Below are 19145 nucleotides of genomic sequence, written 5' to 3'. Positions count from 1 at the left end.
TCTTTTGTAAATGAAAATATTAATAAAGATGACAAATATTGATGATGGAATATTTCCCTGAGGACTTGGATAAAATTGATTGGTTTGATTGGTTATTAGTTTTATAGTCTACCATATTTAATTTGCCTCCTTATTACATAATAAAATACATATACATGTAATATATATTAAAAAACTAGTAGTTCACATTTTTTGTGTCTTAAAAAAATACTAAAATATATTAAATTTGGTTACATAGTAAGATACCGAGATAGTATTGTTCAACATTTGGAACTTAATAATTACTAAATGTTGACAAGAAAAAAAAAAAAAAAATTAGGATGTGAGGGCAGAACTGTGAGAATAGTCTTGGGATACCAAATCAGAGAGAGCAGACAAAGGCGGAGATAGGATAAGTATAGGGAGCCGTAGATAAATAGGATCAAATTAAGGGTTGAAACCATAAATTATCAAATTTTTTTTTTTTTCAGTATATTATATAGCATCTTTATTAATAATTAAATATTTAATAGCATAAAAGTTTTGTATATTAATAATTAAATATTTAATAGCAGAAAAGTTTTGTATAATTCTCCAATATATCATTTATATTGGATCTATTATATATATATATATATATTTATTATTTATTTTTTTGGAAAATAAGATGAGTTCTATTTTTCATAAATTATTCAAATATATGTTATAAAATTTATTTATTTAGCTAAATGGAATAAGACCCCCAAAAGTGTCAGGTATTAAACAAAACAGTATAATCAAATTACAAGAGTGCATTAATAAAATAAATAAATAAATAAGACTAATTAGAAATTGAAGAAATTCAAATAAAATACGAAAATTCCTATAAATATTAACTAAATTAAATATTCATTAAATTTTATCATGGAAATATATACATATAAAAATATGAAAACTTTTCACTAATCATTCCTTTTAAAAAGTTATCACCAATCATTTAATATATAGTTACACCAATGTCTACTAATTAATTTAATTAAGACAATAATTTTATTTGTAAAAAAAAAAAATCTATAATTTAAATAGTGTCTTATTTTTAACTAATAGAGTTTTGTCATTTAAAAGAATAAATTCTTATAAAAAAGATTTTTTATTTAGTATACAACAAGATAATATAGTATATTGTGTACAAATATATGCTATAAGCATTAAAATCACTTTTTAAGATATGATAAAATAATAGGCAAAATAATAGGTGACACGTTTATTGAAGTATTTGAATCATTTACATTTTTATAAGAGCAAGGAATCTCAAATCCATTCATATCATGCCATGTATTCAATAGTTAAAATAGCAACAAATAAATGGTCTTAAACAGTTTTTGATTTCATCTCGAATGTAAAGATTTATATGTATGAAAAAAAAAATTAATGTCAAAACAAAAATCTATTAAAAAAGTAGGGACTGTTATAGTGAAAATTTATTTTTATAAAGTTTATTAGGCTTAATAATATTTTTTAAAAGAATAAATAGACAAATAATTAATTAATTGTGCTTTAATCAGTATAAAATCCCTCACAATTTCAAATGCTAAAATTGCCAAAAACTCGTTAAATTAAGAAAAAGAAAAAATGAAAAAAAATAGTGAAAAAAATAATAATAATAAAAGTTAATTTACCTAAAAACGTACCAATCTTTTCCTCGCAACTTTAACACTGGTTCTTCTTCCTCACTGCATCGCCTCCGGAAGCTGAACACGAACACCAAGCTAGGGCTTCCGACCGGCGTCCAAGCTATACCTACCGACAGTTATACTTCTCTCTTTCGCGAGGACTGCAATTTCTGAAGGTAAAATCTCGATCCTTCTTATTTTGCTTTTGCTCTATATGGGTTGCCTAATTTGCGGTTAAGATAAACAATTTTTTTTTTTTTTTAAATTTTAATTTCTGGGTATGTAAGATTTGAAGACGCTTTCTTTGATTTTCCATGAGAACTGTGTTTTTTTTTTTCATCGAAAGCAAGATTTTTCTTTCCTAGCCAAAAACTCTGTCATGTATTTAAGGTTCTATGAGGAAAGGAGTATGAAAACCAGCCATTATAGCAGCTCGAATTCTATGGAAACATTTTAAAATTTTATAATTGAATCTAAAATATCCTTTTTTTTTTATTTTTTTTATTTTTTTTAAATCAATCCAAGATGAAAAAATTGAGAATTTTGATATCTGATTTGATTTACTGTTAGTGCTGGTTATTTGTTTTAAGAAGACATTTGGGTTTTTGGGCTTACAATGTCGTCGTTTATATATGTATGCCGAGCATCAAAGCATGCAAAACATGATGTAGTACACTATTAGTGTGTTTTGAGTATATCTAGATGGGTGGAACCTTGGTCATATAGGTTTTTAACTTTTAGTTTGATTTAGTTTAGAACCTAATGAGCAATTTGATGTAAATTTCTCTGAGGTTGAAATTGATTGAATTCGGTCAAAAGTTTTCTTCAATCTGACTATGAGATAATACGGATTTTAAGGGTCTGTATGGTTTGGTTCAGTTTTTCAATTCTGAGTTAAAGGGGTGGCTATAAGTGATTTTAGGGTCTGGTTATATGAGAGGTTTATGGATCTTCAAATTGTGGTTCTGAGAAGGATAAATTATGTGCCTTATTGTCACTTATGTGTTGCATCGTGATCCTTCCTTTGTAATACAACCTCCTTGAAAGCCAATTTTTGAGTTCTTTTCTCATGGACGTGCCAGCTCTAATATACTTACTTTGCCTTGTTTGTCTCGTTCCAATGAGCTGTTGCCTTCAGGTACTTGGGTGAGACTGGTGGCTGGGTGCGTGAAAATAAATTGTGATGGTGCTTATAGGCCAAATGCAAGTAAATGTGGCCTTGGTCGTGTTGTTTGTAATAATCTTGGTGCGGCTATCTTCATACATCACTTAGTTTTACCTGCTCTTGGCTGTCTTTCATGGATTCTTGCTTGCTTATCGATTGGGCTTTTTGCATTTTATGATTGAGACTGACTGTCAGCAGCTTGTGCATGAACTTAGTTGTGGTTCTACCTCTTGTGTTTGGAAAGCTGATTCCATTTTTCAGGATATCTGCATTTTAAGTCTAGTCTTCCTTTGTGTAGGGTGGTTTATGTTCCTAGGACTGCTAATAAAGCAGCTGACTGGTTTTCTTGTCAGGCTTTGGGTAGAAATCTCCCTGTGTCAGGTTCCTATCCTTTAAGAATTCATTCCATTTTTCAGGATATTTTGCATTTTAAGTCTAGTCTTCCTTTGTGTAGTGTGGTTTATGTTCCTAGGACTGCTAATAAAGCAGCTGACCGGTTTGCTTGTCAGGCTTTGGGTAGAAATCTTCCTGTGTCAGGAATGGATTCCTATGCTTTAAGAGTTCATTCCATTTTTCAGGATATTTTGCATTTTAAGTCTAGTCTTCCTTTGTGTAGTGTGGTTTATGTTCCTAGGACTGCTAATAAAGCAGCTGACTGGTTTTCTTGTCAGGCTTTGGGTTGAAATCTTCCTGTGTCAGGAATGGATTCCTATCCTTTAAGAGTTCATTCCATTTTTCAGTATATTTTGCATTTTAAGTCTAGTCTTCCTTTATGTAGTTTGGTTTATGTTCCTAGGACTGTTAATAAAGCAGCTGACTGGTTTGCTTGTCAGGCTTTGGGTAGAAATCTTCCTGTGTCAGGAATGGATTCCTATCCTTTAAGAGTTCAATAAGATCCTTGCTGATGATGTACTGTTTTCTTCCTAATGAAATCAACATCTTGACGTCCCAAAAAAAAAAAATCTGACTATGAGATAATCTAGCTACCTCTGAGAACATTGTTTTAGTTATGGGGCTGTAAAATGGGACTCCTATTTCATTTTGCTAAAATATGAAAAATTAGATAGTGGAATTGTACTCCAGGTGAAATATGAAGAATCAGATAGTGGAATTGTTCCTTTTTGAGCTGCTTTAGCTTCTTTCGTATGCCTTCTTGATTTTGCATATATTTTGATATTGATTTTATTGAATAGGATCTTTAAATTGTAGAACACAAAGCTGAAGATGAAGACAGTTTCGGGAAGTATTATCTCATCAAGGCCAATTTCTCTCTCCAAAGCGACTGCCACTCTATCGATGTTTGTTTCCACTGATACAGGTGCTTCCCAAGCAATTGGCGCATACCTCCGACGGACTTTGGCATCATTCAAGGAGCTAAAGCAGCTTAAAAAGGAACTCAAAACTGCTCGATCAGATCGCAAGCGAAAAAGGCACTCATCAGACATTGTGGACAATGGAGAGATGGCCACAGTTGAAAGTCCAATTCAGAGTGTAGAAGGAATTGAAGAACTAAAACTAAATCAAGGATCAGCAAAAGAAAGGAAAAAGCGAAAAAAACACGCATCAGACATTGTGGAGAATGGAGAGATGACCACGGGTCAAATTCCAACTCAGAGTGTAGAAGCAACTCAAGAACTGAGTCAAGGATCAGTACCCAAAAGGAAAAAGCAAAAAAGGCACACATCTGACATTGTCAACAGTGGCCACATGACCACAGGTGAAAACCCAATTGAGAATGTAGAAGCAACTCAGGAACTGAATCAAGAATCAGTCCCCAAACGGAAAAAGCACCGGAAGAAAAATTGATTGTTTTATTAGTCACCCCTGTCAAGATTTATAGATTTTGTCATTTCGAGTAGAAAATATGCTTACAAAGTTTTATGAAAGAGCAAGGATTTTGAATTTCCGATTCAGCAGTGTTAGCTAGTTGTCCTGTTATGTGAGATTGCAATTTAGTTTAATTTGTAAGTTATATCTATTGAAAAGAAAAGGGAATTGTCTAACAGAGTTAGAGCAATTTATGATTATAAGTTCCATCCAAAAAGTTTTTACTAGTAGCTAATTCTATTTCCCCTAGAGTTGTGAGGTTCAGTCTTTGTCAATGCCAACTTTTTTTCATCTGAACCCATTCATTTTGGCTTGTCCCTGTTCCTCATTCAGTTTTAAGCTTCTCTAGTAATTGGAGAAAAATTGTTCCAAGATATTAAAATGAGCTTACAAAATTCGTGAATTTTCTATCCTACAATCTTTTTTTGGCCAAATAGTACAATCCCAAGTCTATATGTCTAGCTTGTCAAACATCAGCATATAATAATAATAATAATAATAATAATAATAATGATAATACTAACAATAATAGTAATAATACTAATTTAAAAAAAAAAAAAAAAAAAAAAAAAAAAAAAAAGAACTACAACTAGCTCAGCTCTCAATTGACAAACTCAAGAGACTTGTTGGCCTCTTACTTATCAATTCCTAAAACCTCTTGGGAGGAGGATAGTAAGCGTAACACTGACAGCAAACAGGACAAGCAAGAGGCCAGTGAAATTGACTATAAGTCCTTCTTGGTTTTTCCCTAAGCCTAAGAAAAGGAATCTTCGAAGCAGCCCTGTTTCAGCGGTGCATATTGCCAAAACAAATATCAGAATTCCTACAAATACGTGCCATGGTAGAAAGTTTCCTCTTGTTGACATTTCTGCGCCCGGAAAGAAATACGTAAAGAATCCAAGTAAATACTGAAAAACGAAAAATAATAGCACTTGTTAGTTTTGTAATTATAGGGTACGTAACTTGCAGTTTAGTACCTTCTAAAACTAGTGATAATTTGCATTTTTGGTTCTCAAATCTTTAACTTTACAAACCAAATACTGAAGAAGGGTGAATAGAAACTTCTTATTCTTGTGGGTCCTGGTTTGTTTTAATTTGATTGGCTTAGATTTCTTTTTCTTTTTTTCTTTTAAATATTGGCCAGTGGCATGGAACCATTAACCAATATTGGCCAAGAAAAATTAATTGGCCTGCATTTTAACAAATTGAAAGTTGATGCTTTGAATTGTAATAAGTTTTGAACTTGAAGGCCTAAAGTACAACACACTACTTCTATAAACTATACAGGTACCAAAATGCAATGAACTCTAAGCCAAATGCGGACAGAATTTAAAAACTTGTGAAAAAAGAAAGAAAAAAGAAGGCAAAAACAAAAACAAAAAGAATAATGACATAGAGAGATACCTGCAAACCATACAAAGAGATGGTGATAATACCAAGCCAAGAATGCAGGGTAACCATATCCGACAAGCCGGCTTCATGTTTATACTTGAAAACTGCATATATTCCCAAAATCCCAGCCAGCAAAGCTATCAAATGAAATATGATATGCTCCAGTTTCTGCGCCTTTCTTCGCCCTGGGACCGACTTGTATGCCATGATCGCTGCACCAAAATTTACTCCATCATCACAACTTTTTGGAGATCAATTTTGATTCACCCAAAAAAAAAAAAAAAAGAAAAGAAAAGATAATTTTATACAGAAATTAATCAACTTCCTTAAATTACCTTCTCCTCCAACGAGTATGAACCCAATTATCATAAAAAAAGGATGCAGCTGCAAAATCAAAAACCATGTAAAATATATATATATATATATATATATAAAGTGTGAGATTAATGAATTAATGGACACTGAAAGACAAAGCAAATTTCATAGAGAAAAGACATTGAATATCTTCTCCTTGTTGATGGATTTGAAAGCGAAGCCCTCACGGAAGTGTAGGAGCCAAACGAGCACAAGGGTAGTGATTGCTATGACTAACAAATGAGCAAGTACTGTAACTGGGGTTGCAGAAATTTGGTAGCTCCTACTTTTGGGCGCCATTGATGAAAGTATATGTGTTTTTTTTTTTTTGGACAAAACTATGTGAAAAATCCAAGACTACGAGGACGAAGTTAATATGGTTATTTAGGAGGATGAGCAAAAAAAAAAAAAAATCAAACAAAAAATGAAAGAATTAATAATGATGGAAAAAGGCAGAGATAGACAAAGTTTGGCAGTTTGGTGTAGATCAGTACTAAGCAAATTTCTCCAATGACAGAGCCGTTTGTTTTTGCATGACCATGTCAGTATATTCCGCCAACTGTATGTGGAATTTTTTGATTACGGCCTCGGCCGGCTAATCTCTTTTGCCTTGCTATAGCTGGGGGGTTTGTTTGCCAGATACCAATTACCAGATCCATGGCCCATTATCAAGCCCCATACTAAAGCCCAACTATAAGCCCAATCTTAAGATTTCTCAGCCCACAATCGAAAATCAATGTAAAAATAAAATCGAATATTCTTTTGACTAATTAAAATCGAGTAGAATAGTTACCAAAAGTTAAAAATTCATAATTTTCAAAAATAAAAAACATATATATTTAGAAGATAGTTGAATACGTCATATTATACAAAATACGATTTTTATATGATGAGAAAACAATCCCTATACAAGTGTTATCTTTTATATTTATTATAAAAATAATTATCCCTTGGTTTATTTGGAAGATACAGTGAACTAAACAATTAAAGTGAAACTTATATTGGCTAATCCATTATATATATAATTTTTAAACCAAAAAATTTAATATGAGAAAGTAACTTTATAAAGTAGCTAATTCAATTATTTTAAACGAATGTAAGTGTTCTATTTTCAATTGTTATATTACTCACAATTATATTTAGAAACAATTATATTTAGAAAGTTGTGGGTTAAAAACACCGAATAGGAATATTTATTATAATTGTTAAAGGAGTATTATTACAGATGAGTAAAAAAAGAAAATACATTGATATAATTGGAGGAGATTAATTATATATGTATAAATACAATAATGCTAGGGGTACTAAATAATAATTCACCAATTGGTTTATAAAATAATGTGATATCATTTTATTGGTTATTAATCCAGATATAAAACTCACTACCCTATATTTACTTTATATTTATTTGTGAATTACAAAGATAATAATAAATCATATCCTCCATGTCACTTGGTACTTAATGTTTTGATAAACCATTGGTACATGCAATACTACTTTTTATTCTTTTATAATATTTATGTGAGGTTTTTATTCTTTGTTGGGCATTAAATTAAATTAAGTACTTTATAAATAAATAATTGATTTATATTCGTTTAGCGTTGGAATTTACTTAATATCGGAAGCCTTTAAGCAAGTAATATATATATATATATATATGTATAAACAGTGCTATATTCATCAACAAATTTAAAAAAAAAAAAATTGTAGTGCTATATTCGGTAAGTATTTGATCTCTCTCCTGTTACGAATATATATTTTGCTACATCATTTTTTATTTTTTTTGCATAAATTAAATTAAGTACTTCAAAAATAAATAATTTATATTAGTTTAGTGTTAGAATTTACTTTTTTTTGGGGCAAAATAATTGTTAGAATATACTTATATATCTTGATATATATTTTCTTTTTTCGATGAAGTTAGAATGTACGTTTTTGTTTTTTTTTTTTGGGTGAAATAGAATTTTCCTATATCGGAAGCTGTTGTGCGAGTAAAGTGTATATATTAATGTAATAGTGCTATAGACAAACCAATAAGATAAACCCACGTCAGATATATAATGTGTGTGTATATATATATATTCTCAAATCAAACAGTGGGAAAATAAAATACGAAACAGAGGGTGAAAGATTGCGAGACTAAGCGGAAAATAAATAAATGTGAAGAAGGGCAACCAAGGATCTACAAATTTGTTTAGCATTCTACTCCTACTACTTCAGTCTCTGCGATCATTTTCAGAGTCCTCACCAAATCAGGTTTGGTTTCACCTCGCACATGTTAGATCTGGTTCATTTAGCATTCTTTGTTTAACTTTTCAGTCTGGATCTAGTTTTGTGCAATTGAAATTTGGTTTTTAGGGTTTGAAAAAAAAAAAAATTGGTTTGTTGAAACCGGCCATTTGAGAGAGGTCAGATTTGCGCCATTTTTATTTTTTATTTTTTTATTTTTATGGATCCGAAACTCTATGAGATCCGAATTTCAATTTTCAGGGGCTTATTGGGAAAATTTGTAGCACCTCGAATTCTATGGAAACAATTTTAAATTTTGTAATTTAATCTAAAATCCTTTATTTATTTAAAAAACCGATCCAAAATGAAAAAAATTTGGGATATTTGATATTTTGATTTGATTCACTTGCGGTAGTAGTTTTTTTTTTTTTTTTTTTTTTTTGGGAAAGACATTTCCATGCGTAGGCTTACATTTTCCTCTTTTATGTGTGCCGAGCATCAAAGCATGCGATAACTTGATGCGTTACACTACTTTTGTTGTGTATATTTAGGTTGGTGGTACCTTGGTCATATAGATCTGTTACTTTTAGCTTGATTTAGTTTAGTACCTATGGATATGGTGTTGTTTCTTTTAAGGAATATATATATATATATATATATATATTTTTTTTTTTGGGGATATCTGCTCACAAATTTTATTCAAGGCTTACTGAGATCCTTAAGCTTTTTCACCTTTTTCAAATGTGATCTGTACGCAGTACCTACAGATTTTGTCTTAGTTAATGAGCAATTTGATGCAAATCATTTGGAAGGGTGAAATTTATTGGATCTGGTCCAAACTTCTCTTCAATCTGACTATTTAGATAATCTAGCTATCTCTGAGAAATTGTGCTTGGAATGGGTCCCTGTTTTGATTTTGGTGAAGTATGAAGAATTAGATAGTGGAAATGTGTCTGGATCGCGCCATGAAACTTGTGCAAGTGGCAGGAGTGCATGCTTGAGTTGCTTAGTGATCTTATGAGAAAATTGTACTCCAGATGATATTTCCGTTTCATATGCCTTATTGACTTTACTCATATTTCGTGTTTTAATTTTTAAAAGATTGACTGAATCTTTATTTTTGTAGGGTGATTGGTACTCCGTTTGATCCTTGCTGCCTTTTACTTGGTGCTTGTTGCTTCTTATCTCCCAGTAATCAAGATGGTAATATTTTTAGTTTTTTGTTTTTGTATTTTTAATTTGAGTATTGCTTTTAGTGGAACAATGATATTTGAGTTCAGTAAATGGTAATATTGGTTGATATTATTCTACAATATTATGTTAAAATTTAATTAATGCCTATACTCCTTGTTTGACTATATTCTACCTTCAGATTTTTGTGCTAATATATTTTTATGTTTTGGAGTATTGCTTCTCATTTGCCTTTCATCCGTGACATAGGTTGTTCTTGCTGCTTCAGTTGTAAGCAAGTCTGGAAAAGGTGAGTCCTGTGCTTTTTCCTTATATTGCTTGTTTTCTGTTTTGTATCTTCCCCCTGATCTACACATACATACGCACTGTTTTATATCTTAAGTTTTAGGAATGTATCCCGAGGTGTTGAAAAAGGAGAATAAATTTAGTATAAAGAGAAAGTTCAAGTTATATTGATGCTTTTAACATTTGGATGATCTATAAATTATTGTTCATAGCGGCTTCCAAGGACATGTTTAAAATCTAAAATTTGGTTGAATTAGGATAGGGCTTTTTATGTGTAGATATTTTTTTACATGTATATTTTATTTATATGTTTAGACAATGATCAGATATTTGATAACTTGTTATATATATATATATCCCTGCTTTTATATGTTTGTAACCTAATTTTCAAGAAATCACATTATAAGAGTTATTCAAACATTGACATGATGGGCTTTATATTTTTTTTATTATTTTTTCCTTTTCTGCAGTACTTGTTTCCAGGCAATTTGTGGATATGTCTCGCATCCGAATTGAAGGTCTTCTGGCTGCTTTCCCAAAGTTGGTGGGTACTGGAAAACAACATACATATGTCGAGACAGAAAATGTTCGCTATGTTTACCAGCCTATTGAAGCTTTATACTTGCTACTAGTAACAAACAAACAGAGCAACATTCTGGAAGATTTAGACACTCTACGAACGCTTTCTAAGCTTGTATCCTTTTCTAATTGATTGGTCATTATTATGATTTTTTTTTTTTTCATTTTTGTATCGACATGATTTCTGGATTAGGAGCATCATACTTGTTATACTTGTGATACGTCTTGTTTGGATAGGTCTGGATTTATATTTTCGTAATGCTGTTGTTTTATGTTCTTATACCATCTGTTTAAAAGTTATTGTAGGTTTCTGTTTATATCATTGTTGACATGTTGGTTTGATGAATTGAGAAAAATGGCTCCTTAAGTCTTTTTAAGGTACCTGAATATTCTATGTCCCTAGATGAAGAGGGCATATGCAAGACGGCTTTTGAGCTGATTTTCGCTTTTGATGAAGTCATCGCTCTTGGGCACAAAGAAAATGTGACTGTTGCACAGGTTAAGCAGTACTGTGAGATGGAGAGTCATGAAGAGAAGCTGCACAAGCTGGTAATGCAGAGCAAGATAAATGAAACCAAGGATGTCATGAAACGCAAAGCGAGTGAGATCGACAAAAGCAAGGTATTTTCAAGGATCATTTTTGCTCATGACTATGTAACTCATCTTGTAGACTTACCTTTTAAAATCGTTTTTATATTTTTTGCAGATTGAAAAGAATAGAGGTGATAAGGGAGGATTTATGTCTTTACAATCAATGGGCTCTGGAAGAATTGATAGTAGCTTTAATGACTTGAGCATATCTAGTACTGGAAGTGGTTTTGGAAGTGGTTCCAACTTTGGATTGAGCACTGAAGTTGACTCATTTTCTACTAAGTCAAAAGGTATGTGCCTATTTTTATTATTTTTTTTGCATGATTTTAATTTTTATGGTTTGCGGCTAATATTTATTAGTGGGACATTATTGATTTATGATCTTTATTTATAAACTCTGTTAGTATTTTGATATTGTTTCAAACTGTTTGTTACAAGTTTTAAGCTTTCCGAAGTAGTTTCTTTCTCTGCTTAGGAGTATTGAACACAGTGAAGTGCATAATGTTTTAAGATTTGTAATCATATTGTTTCTGACATTAGATGTTTTTAACCTTTTACGGTATCAGTTGGTTAGATTTATATTTCTTGAATTAAAAGATCTCATTTAATCCATTTGTCAGGTCGTGCACCTTCAGCTGCGACTGCTCCTCCTAAAGGTCTTGGCATGCAGTTGGGTAAGTCACAAAGGACTAACCAGTTCTTGGAGTCTCTGAAAGCGGAAGGGGAAGTAATCCTTGAAGATGTGCAGCCTAAAGCAGGACAGTCTAGATCAGCTGCCCCACCTCCAACTGATCCTGTTACCTTGACTGTTGAGGAGAAACTCAATGTTACACTTAAACGTGATGGCGGAGTCGGTAACTTTGATGTTCAGGGAACCTTATCATTGCAAATTCTTAACCAAGAAGATGCACATATCCAAGTCCAGGTATTTCTTGTGTGAATGGTGCCTTTCCATGGGCAAAATCCAAGTGGTAGTATTGAGTGATGATGTCAATTATAGTATGTAACCTCAGCTTTTGAGTTCACTTACTTGACTAAAAGTAAAAACGTCAGTCACCTTTTCTCACATTTGAGATAAGTTTAGTCGCTAGCTTTTTGTTGCTGCAGTTATTAAACTCGCAACATTAGTGCTTGATGCTTTGTCTTATTACAATTGTGAAATGGCATGCCTTATTTTCAGATTGAAACTGGTGGCAATCCAAGCATCCTTTTCAAAACACACCCCAACATGAATAAAGAATTATTTTCCAATGAAAATATTCTTGGCCTGAAGGATCCTAATAGGCCTTTTCCGACTGGTCAAACTGGTGATGCATCAGGTGTTGGTCTTTTGAAGTGGAGAATGCAAAGTACAGATGAGGCAATGGTTCCGTTGACAAGTGGGTTGAATGATCTTAAAATTTTGGTTTATAGAGTTGTCCTGTTTGCTTAGATCATTGATTTTTATGTTTCTTGCAGTCAACTGCTGGCCATCTGTTTCTGGTAGTGAAACTTACGTCAGCATTGAATATGAAGCTTCAGCAATGTTTGATCTGCGAAATGTTGTGGTCTCAGTACCTCTTCCAGCACTCCGTGAGGCTCCAGGTGTAAGGCAGATTGATGGTGAATGGAGGTGAGAACTTCAGTTAATTTTTTCCTTCCAGCTGGTATGTTTGGCAATAAATGACAACTGGTCATGTAACATATTTAGTTCTTGATTAAATATATGTTGTTATATTAATGTTGGCTGTGGGCAATGGATTTGGAATAGATCCTCATATTTTCTGAACTGAGAACACTTGTCTTCGATAAAAATTATTGTTGTGCACAATTGGATACATGATTTGATAATACGGTTGTATTGGATTGCAAAATCATAATCTTGTTGAAATTCCTAAATTTAGCTATAAAATTGTAGGTTAATTAAAATATTTAAGAGAGCATGATATGATCGCAGAATTAAGTTTTAAGTTAAATGTTCTTTGGAATATCCTGGTAACTGCATGTTGCCCTAGAAAGATTTGTAAGTTTAGTTTGATGAAAAAACTATAGTGAGCACAAATACAGAACGAAAACTACCCCGCATTTAGTTTTTGAACTTGTATTTGAGATTAACTATCATCTTTTAAAAGTTGGACTTTGTTTTCATTTGTTTTAAAATGGATTGGGTGCTAGGTCCACTTTCAATAGGTTGGAGTACATGTGGGTTTTTAAGTTTATATTCTTAGAACTTTATGATTCTAATATTTTATGAGGCAGGGCAGTTTCACTAATTTTTATGTCCTATCTCTAACATTCTCCTTTTTGCAAGTCCAATATCCATTTTTTTTTTTCATATTTTATCTTCTGCAGATATGACTCAAGGAATTCCATCTTGGAATGGTCTATACTTCTTATTGATAACTCAAACCGCAGGTCTGTGATTGTTGGACTTCTTAGTGTCTGTTTTCTTTTTGTCTACTTTTTTTTCCCTCATTTTTTTTTAAATTTTATTTATTTATTTAATATATATATATATATATATTTTTGTATACTAGCGCTAAGGTGTTTTCTTTATGATTCAAACCCATGGCAGTGGATCGATGGAGTTTGTTGTTCCTGCAGCTGATTCATCTATATTTTTCCCAATTTCTGTGCGGTTCTCTGCTACCAATACATTCAGTGATCTCAAGGTTTGCATTGCCTTCTTGTTTGATTTCACTTCCTAATTACACTGCTGAGTTCTCTTTTATGCTATTTGCCTTACTTCTACTGAAACTGAAACCGATGAGTTGATAACATTGTGTCAACAATGTATCACTGCTAAATTCTAATTAAGTTTAGTGTTGTGTAGTGAGGGATTTTTTTAGCATTGGTATATAGTAACTATATGTTTAATTTGCAATATCAAATTACTTCCTAGATTTCAATGCATTACAGAAAATTGGCATTTCCAATGAGTCACTTCAAAATAGATTTCTTATTTTTATTGCTTGAAATATTTGGTCTACTTGTAACTTGGCCATGTCTCAAATTTAGTGGAGAAGTTGTTGGTTTGTAATGCTCTTGCATCTCATGTCCTTCAGTCTGGATTCTTGAATAGTGCCACTACGGACCATGGTAACGTTGACATGATATCCCGTGATAAATTTTAATCGAATCTTTTCCCTTTGCCTGTGACTTTGACTTTCATTTATCACTTATGTTACTTGTTCCGTCTATTAGAAGCTTTGTATACAAGATTTCTCTATGCATAAAATGGCTATTCATGTTCTGATTTATCTTTTCCCAAGTTTTTGTTTTCTGGTTTGACTCGGGTCATATTCTTTCCCTTATATAAACTGTTGACGTCAACTTCTTACGTGCAGGTTGTGAACATCCTCCCGCTCAGAGGTGGAACTCCTCCCAAGTTTTCTCAAAGAACGCAGTTGGTTACAGAGAATTACCAAGTGGTGTGAGTGTAGCTCGGTTAACTCTTTTTGGATATGGCATAATGTATTAGACAAAATGTTTTTGATTTTTTCATTGTTTACAATTATACAACTTGAAAGTGATGACGCCGGATGTTATTTTCGAAACTTCGAACTCGATCAATACTTGTACCTACATTTCTCGAGTATGCTTATCATTTGATTATTGTGTAAGTTTCCCTTTTATGATGAATAGGTTAAATCATTGGGCATTGTGCCCTTGGGCGTTGCTGTGTGCTCTCTTTTTAGGTGCAACTTCCGTAATAGGTTCATCTTATGTAAATGGAATAAATCGTAATCTGAAATTTCTCCATTAGTTACCATGATAGTCAAATTGTTAAAATTAATCATGATTTAATGGTGAAAACAAAAAAAAAAAAAAAATTACTTGGCCGAACTACTAGGAGGACAAATAGAACATTTGCTTTGGCCCCCAAGAAACAGAATATTTGTGACTTAAATTTTTTTTTGTTTTTTTGTTTTTTTGTTTTAAGATCCATGTGCAATGTTATTAATTTCAATCTTATCGTTGTAGAAAATTTGTAATACAAATTTAACACATCTTTACATGTTTATCATCATTGAACTGAACTTGTAATCCTAGTTTTGATCATGGTCAAGTCTAGTTAGACTTGTGGGGTTCATGAGCTGCCTAATTGAAATTTCATGGAAACAGTGTTCTGCCAATGTTGATCTGCAAGCAAGAAGTTGTTTAGAAACGCTTTCCATGGTTGGTCGATGCTTCGGGTTGGCATTTAAACATGCAAACGCAATTGTAGAAATAAGAACAACATCACGCACAGCCAACCGACTTCTCGGGGGTGGTAAGCGTTTGTCTAAAACTTCAATTAGCAACAGACTTTGTGTGGTGGAAGATGATAAGGTCGACAACAGTTCTTTTGGATGCCTTCCCATTAACGTTTCAAGTGCCACCACTCCGAAGCTATACACATCGCATTTTTCTGTTATAGCTATACTATAGGCAAGCTCTACAATTAACGAGAAGAGCAAAAGAAGTTAACAATTCAGCATTTATAAACCTCTTTTAAATATGAAAATAGAATAGGCAGTATGAAGATTTTAAACATACCTGGAGCAATATAACCACGAGTACCAGCAAGTATGGTACTTTGAGTGGATGAATTTGGATCAAGTAGTTTTGCTGTGCCAAAATCAGATACAACAGCCTCTAATTCTGAGTTGAGTAAAATGTTGTTGGTAGTTATATCACGGTGAACAATTTGTGGAGTGCAATCATGGTGCATGTAACACAACGCATTCGCTATTCCTTTGATAATGTTCACTCTTTTTCTCCAATCCAATTCCACAGCCTCAACATCATTGTTCAATACATAAAACAAACTCCCTCTTTCCATGTATTCGTAGATTAAAAACATGCATCTTTTATGTAAACAAAACCCATGGAGTTTCACAATGTTTCGATGTCTTATTTCTGTTAATGTTTTCACCTCATTTTTGAAACTCTTTATCAAAGTAGGCTCTTCCGCTTCTAGGGTGTGAAGTTTCTTCAAGGCAACAACTTTACCATTTGGTAGTCGTGATTTGTAAACACTTCCATATCCACCAGTACCAATGCAATACTTGATATCGAAGTCCTCTGTTGCTTGTATGATGTCTTCATATGCTATGTTCCCATCATAATTCCATATTGAAAATATATCTCCATTCTTTGTTGTTGTTGCTTCACCAAGTTGGCGGTTTTTATTTTTACACCAACATTTGTAGAACAATGCCAATAGCACAAGAAGCAACGAGAGAAGGATAACCGATCCAGGAACAATAATGTTTCTGATCTTGTGGGAATGAGGTTCAATTTCTTTTACAGCACCCTGATGATCAGTGCTTGGTGGGATTGACTCAAAGCATGAAGAAAGACCTGTGAAGTTACCACATAATTCTTTGTTTCCCTCGAGATTGAGCGCATAGCTCTTGAATTGAAATAGAATAAAGGGAACGCTACCATTGAGACTGTTATAGGCAAGGTTCAAGGTGGTCAAGTTTTTGAGGTTGAAAAGCTGAGAAGGTATTTGTCCAACAATGGAGTTGTGGCTGAGGTCCAAAAAAGCGAGTCTAGAAAGGTTACAAATCTCCATCGGTATGCTTCCATTGAAATGGTTGCTGGACAAGTCAATATGTTCTATACTCTCAAGACCGCCTAAAGACAACACAATTGGACCAACGAGGTTATTAGAACCAAGTTGCAATCTTGTCAAATTCTTCAAATTCCCTATCCCAGATGGCAACAACCCACTTAGCCGGTTCGAACTAAGGTGCAAAAATTGTAAGCTGGTTAAACTGCATATTGAAGAAGGTAATGGACCAGTTAATTGGTTATTCTCAAGTCCCAATATTATAAGATTTTTGAGGTTTCCAATATCTGAAGGGATGGATCCATTAATTTTGTAATTCGAATCAATAGTCAGGCTTCTCAAATTGGACAAATGACCTAATGTCGCTGGGAGTGGTCCATTCAGCATATTGCCATTTAGGTAGAGATAATTCAGGTTCACTAGCTGTCCAATTGATAAAGGGATAGATCCACTTATTAGGTTGGAGTTAAGGTAAAGATAAGACAAATTAGTTAATTGACCCAAAGTTGGAGGTAGTTGTCCAATAAGCTCATTTGTCCCAAGGTCTAGATAGTTAAGGTTGGTCAGATTCCTTATCTGAGAAGGAATTGAACCACTAATATGGTTTGAAAAAACTGATAGCAAAGTTAATTTGGTCAATTGACATAGAGTTGAAGGAAGTGGTCCATCGAGTTGGTTGCCGTTTATGGACAAGGAAACCAGATTTTTGAGGTTTCTTATGTCCAATGGAATGGAACCATTAATTTTATTATAAGAAGCATCAAACTCAACCAAATGGGTGAGCTTTATGAGTGAAGAAGGTAACTGGCCACTGATTTGATTCCTACGAATATGAAAATGAGTGAGATTGATCAATTGACCGATTGATGAAGGTATTGGACCATACAAGCTGTTAGAGCTCAAGTTCAATGAAACAAGATTGTTCAAGCTGCCTAAATCTGATGGAATCGAACTATTTATTTCATTGTAAGAAATATCAAGTAGCTCAAGCTGGGAGAGGTTTGCTAATGAAAGAGGTAACTGACCTGTAAGTTGATTATCTGAAAGGTCAAGATGGATGAGGTTTGAAAGAGAACCTATCTCTGGTGGGATGGTGCCAACAAGTCCAGCTCCAGCAAGATCTAGACCGACTAAATTCGGAAACGAAGAGCGGTTAAGAAATCTCCCGAGCTTCTTGTTCTCTAGATCATTGTTATGTAGAGAGATATGTGTAATGCTTCCAGCAAGATTGCAAGTGATACCAGGCAAGTTGCAAGGAGTTGTGGTGGTAGAGTTGAGATATTCACGTCTCCACCAACCAGATTGAAGCAGGGCCTTTGTTTCTCTTTCAGGTGACTCTGGAGCAGCATATAAGCAGAAAACGAAGGTAGCCCAGAAGGATACTGCAACAACAATGAGAATCGAACTGGAAACGAAGGCTGCCATTAATTTGCTCTCACTATGACTACCACTTCAAAGCAATTCTATGTCTCACGAAGCTATATATATATATATATATATTCATGTTAGGTCGTGACATGACTTTCTTTATTAGCTTTTATATTGTTTTAAAATTTTAAAATTTTAGATTTTAAAATGTATTGGTAGTTTATTTGGTTTTTATAAAATTTGAGTAGTTTATGCATAACACTAATAATTCATAGTTTAATTTTAACTTTTAAAATAATCTAACAGCTTATAAAAATAAAAAAAAGGAGATTCTCCATGGACTTAACATGGGCATGACTCATATCATATTCTTAAAGAAAGACTCAATGGTTAGTCTACGCGTGGATTTGTGGATATGCTATTGTTTGGAAACTTTAATGGATGTGAAAATGACAACATTGTTCAACATTGAATGCAGTAGAGGATGATCTCCATTTTCAGCAGACAACATGTGTTTTCCGTGGTACTGTTTGGACCAGATTACTTTATTTCACTATGCTTTCATAACTACTACCACTATTATTATTATTATTTGCTGTCCATTTTTACCAAAAGCCTTTGTTTTTGCTTTTTGAAAGTTGCTTTTGCATATCAGTAATGCTACTTTTAGTTTGCCTTTTGAAATAAATATCTATATTCATGGAAGAGCTTTCTCACTTTTTTTATTTTTTTCAAAAATAAAGTAGGTGTTCAATTGTAAAATAATGCGATTTTCCAAAATGCGATGCTTTCTCTTTAGATTCCCGAAAGAAGGAGCTGATTGGCTATTTTATTCTATTCTGTTTGAAATCTGTACTGTACTGCGTGGTTTCTTAGTTAATTCAAAATTTCTATATATAAAAAATATATATATATTTATATATACATATATCAATTTACAAACTGATTTGAAATAAATATCTATTGAGCTTAATTTATCAATTTTAATGATTTA

At 32.8% G+C, this 19145-nt stretch overlaps 4 protein-coding genes across 7 annotated transcripts; 2 read left to right on the top strand and 2 right to left on the bottom strand.

Annotated features, from left to right (window-relative positions):
* The first annotated feature begins 1578 nt into the window (after positions 1–1578).
* On the top strand, positions 1579–4826 carry LOC107429203 (uncharacterized). Of its 4 annotated transcripts, XM_025078640.3 has the most exons (3): positions 1579–1807; positions 2770–2877; positions 4006–4826. In XM_025078640.3, the coding sequence occupies exons 2-3, from the start codon at positions 2815–2817 to the stop codon at positions 4600–4602; spliced, it is 660 nt and encodes a 219-aa protein (XP_024934408.1). In that variant the 5' UTR covers positions 1579–1807; positions 2770–2814; the 3' UTR covers positions 4603–4826. The 4 variants fall into 4 exon arrangements, with proteins under 4 accessions (XP_024934408.1, XP_015895341.1, XP_015895340.3 ...); XM_016039855.4 differs by lacking the exon at positions 2770–2877 and having other exon boundaries at positions 1581–1807; positions 3990–4826; XM_016039854.4 differs by lacking the exon at positions 2770–2877 and having other exon boundaries at positions 1583–1807.
* A 143-nt stretch (positions 4827–4969) lies between these two features.
* LOC107429205 (probable ascorbate-specific transmembrane electron transporter 1) lies at positions 4970–6908 on the bottom strand. The gene is made up of 4 exons (XM_016039857.4): positions 6511–6908; positions 6351–6399; positions 6028–6227; positions 4970–5531 (listed from the first exon to the last, which is right to left on the bottom strand). The coding sequence occupies exons 1-4, from the start codon at positions 6667–6669 to the stop codon at positions 5265–5267; spliced, it is 675 nt and encodes a 224-aa protein (XP_015895343.3). The 5' UTR covers positions 6670–6908; the 3' UTR covers positions 4970–5264.
* A 1555-nt stretch (positions 6909–8463) lies between these two features.
* On the top strand, positions 8464–14901 carry LOC107429210 (coatomer subunit delta). The gene is made up of 12 exons (XM_016039862.4): positions 8464–8625; positions 9725–9801; positions 10039–10078; positions 10545–10768; positions 11032–11274; positions 11360–11534; positions 11865–12169; positions 12425–12623; positions 12703–12856; positions 13576–13638; positions 13799–13895; positions 14571–14901. The coding sequence occupies exons 2-12, from the start codon at positions 9799–9801 to the stop codon at positions 14658–14660; spliced, it is 1593 nt and encodes a 530-aa protein (XP_015895348.1). The 5' UTR covers positions 8464–8625; positions 9725–9798; the 3' UTR covers positions 14661–14901.
* Positions 14667–18406, bottom strand: LOC107429209 (probable leucine-rich repeat receptor-like protein kinase At1g35710). The gene is made up of 2 exons (XM_048462566.2): positions 15763–18406; positions 14667–15661 (listed from the first exon to the last, which is right to left on the bottom strand). Exons 1-2 carry the CDS (start codon positions 18206–18208, stop codon positions 15273–15275), a joined length of 2835 nt encoding a protein of 944 aa, XP_048318523.2. The 5' UTR covers positions 18209–18406; the 3' UTR covers positions 14667–15272.
* Positions 18407–19145: the final 739 nt, after the last annotated feature.

The sequence above is a fragment of the Ziziphus jujuba genome, chromosome 12 (assembly GCF_031755915.1).
Source record: "Ziziphus jujuba cultivar Dongzao chromosome 12, ASM3175591v1".
NCBI lineage: Eukaryota > Viridiplantae > Streptophyta > Magnoliopsida > Rosales > Rhamnaceae > Ziziphus > Ziziphus jujuba.
This window is presented reverse-complemented; position numbering and strand designations above follow the sequence as displayed.

What these genes read in the sequence shown, in the direction of transcription:
- LOC107429205 (XM_016039857.4), bottom strand. Translation starts at nt 6,669, where the DNA reads ATGGCGCCCAAAAGTAGGAGCTACCAAATTTCTGCAACCCCAGTTACA. An exon ending in CATACTCGTTGGAGGAGAAG is followed by an intron (nt 6,228 to 6,350) that starts GTAATTTAAGGA and finishes ATTTTGGTGCAG; the next exon opens with CGATCATGGCATACAAGTCG. An exon ending in TCTCTTTGTATGGTTTGCAG is followed by an intron (nt 5,532 to 6,027) that starts GTATCTCTCTAT and finishes TTCGTTTTTCAG; the next exon opens with TATTTACTTGGATTCTTTAC.
- LOC107429210 (XM_016039862.4), top strand. An exon ending in TGTAAGCAAGTCTGGAAAAG is followed by an intron (nt 10,079 to 10,544) that starts GTGAGTCCTGTG and finishes CCTTTTCTGCAG; the next exon opens with TACTTGTTTCCAGGCAATTT. An exon ending in GTGAGATCGACAAAAGCAAG is followed by an intron (nt 11,275 to 11,359) that starts GTATTTTCAAGG and finishes TATTTTTTGCAG; the next exon opens with ATTGAAAAGAATAGAGGTGA.
- LOC107429209 (XM_048462566.2), bottom strand. Translation starts at nt 18,208, where the DNA reads ATGGCAGCCTTCGTTTCCAGTTCGATTCTCATTGTTGTTGCAGTATCC. An exon ending in TCGTGGTTATATTGCTCCAG is followed by an intron (nt 15,662 to 15,762) that starts GTATGTTTAAAA and finishes CGTTAATTGTAG; the next exon opens with AGCTTGCCTATAGTATAGCT.
- LOC107429203 (XM_025078640.3), top strand. Translation starts at nt 2,815, where the DNA reads ATGGTGCTTATAGGCCAAATGCAAGTAAATGTGGCCTTGGTCGTGTTG. An exon ending in TGTTGTTTGTAATAATCTTG is followed by an intron (nt 2,878 to 4,005) that starts GTGCGGCTATCT and finishes TTTAAATTGTAG; the next exon opens with AACACAAAGCTGAAGATGAA.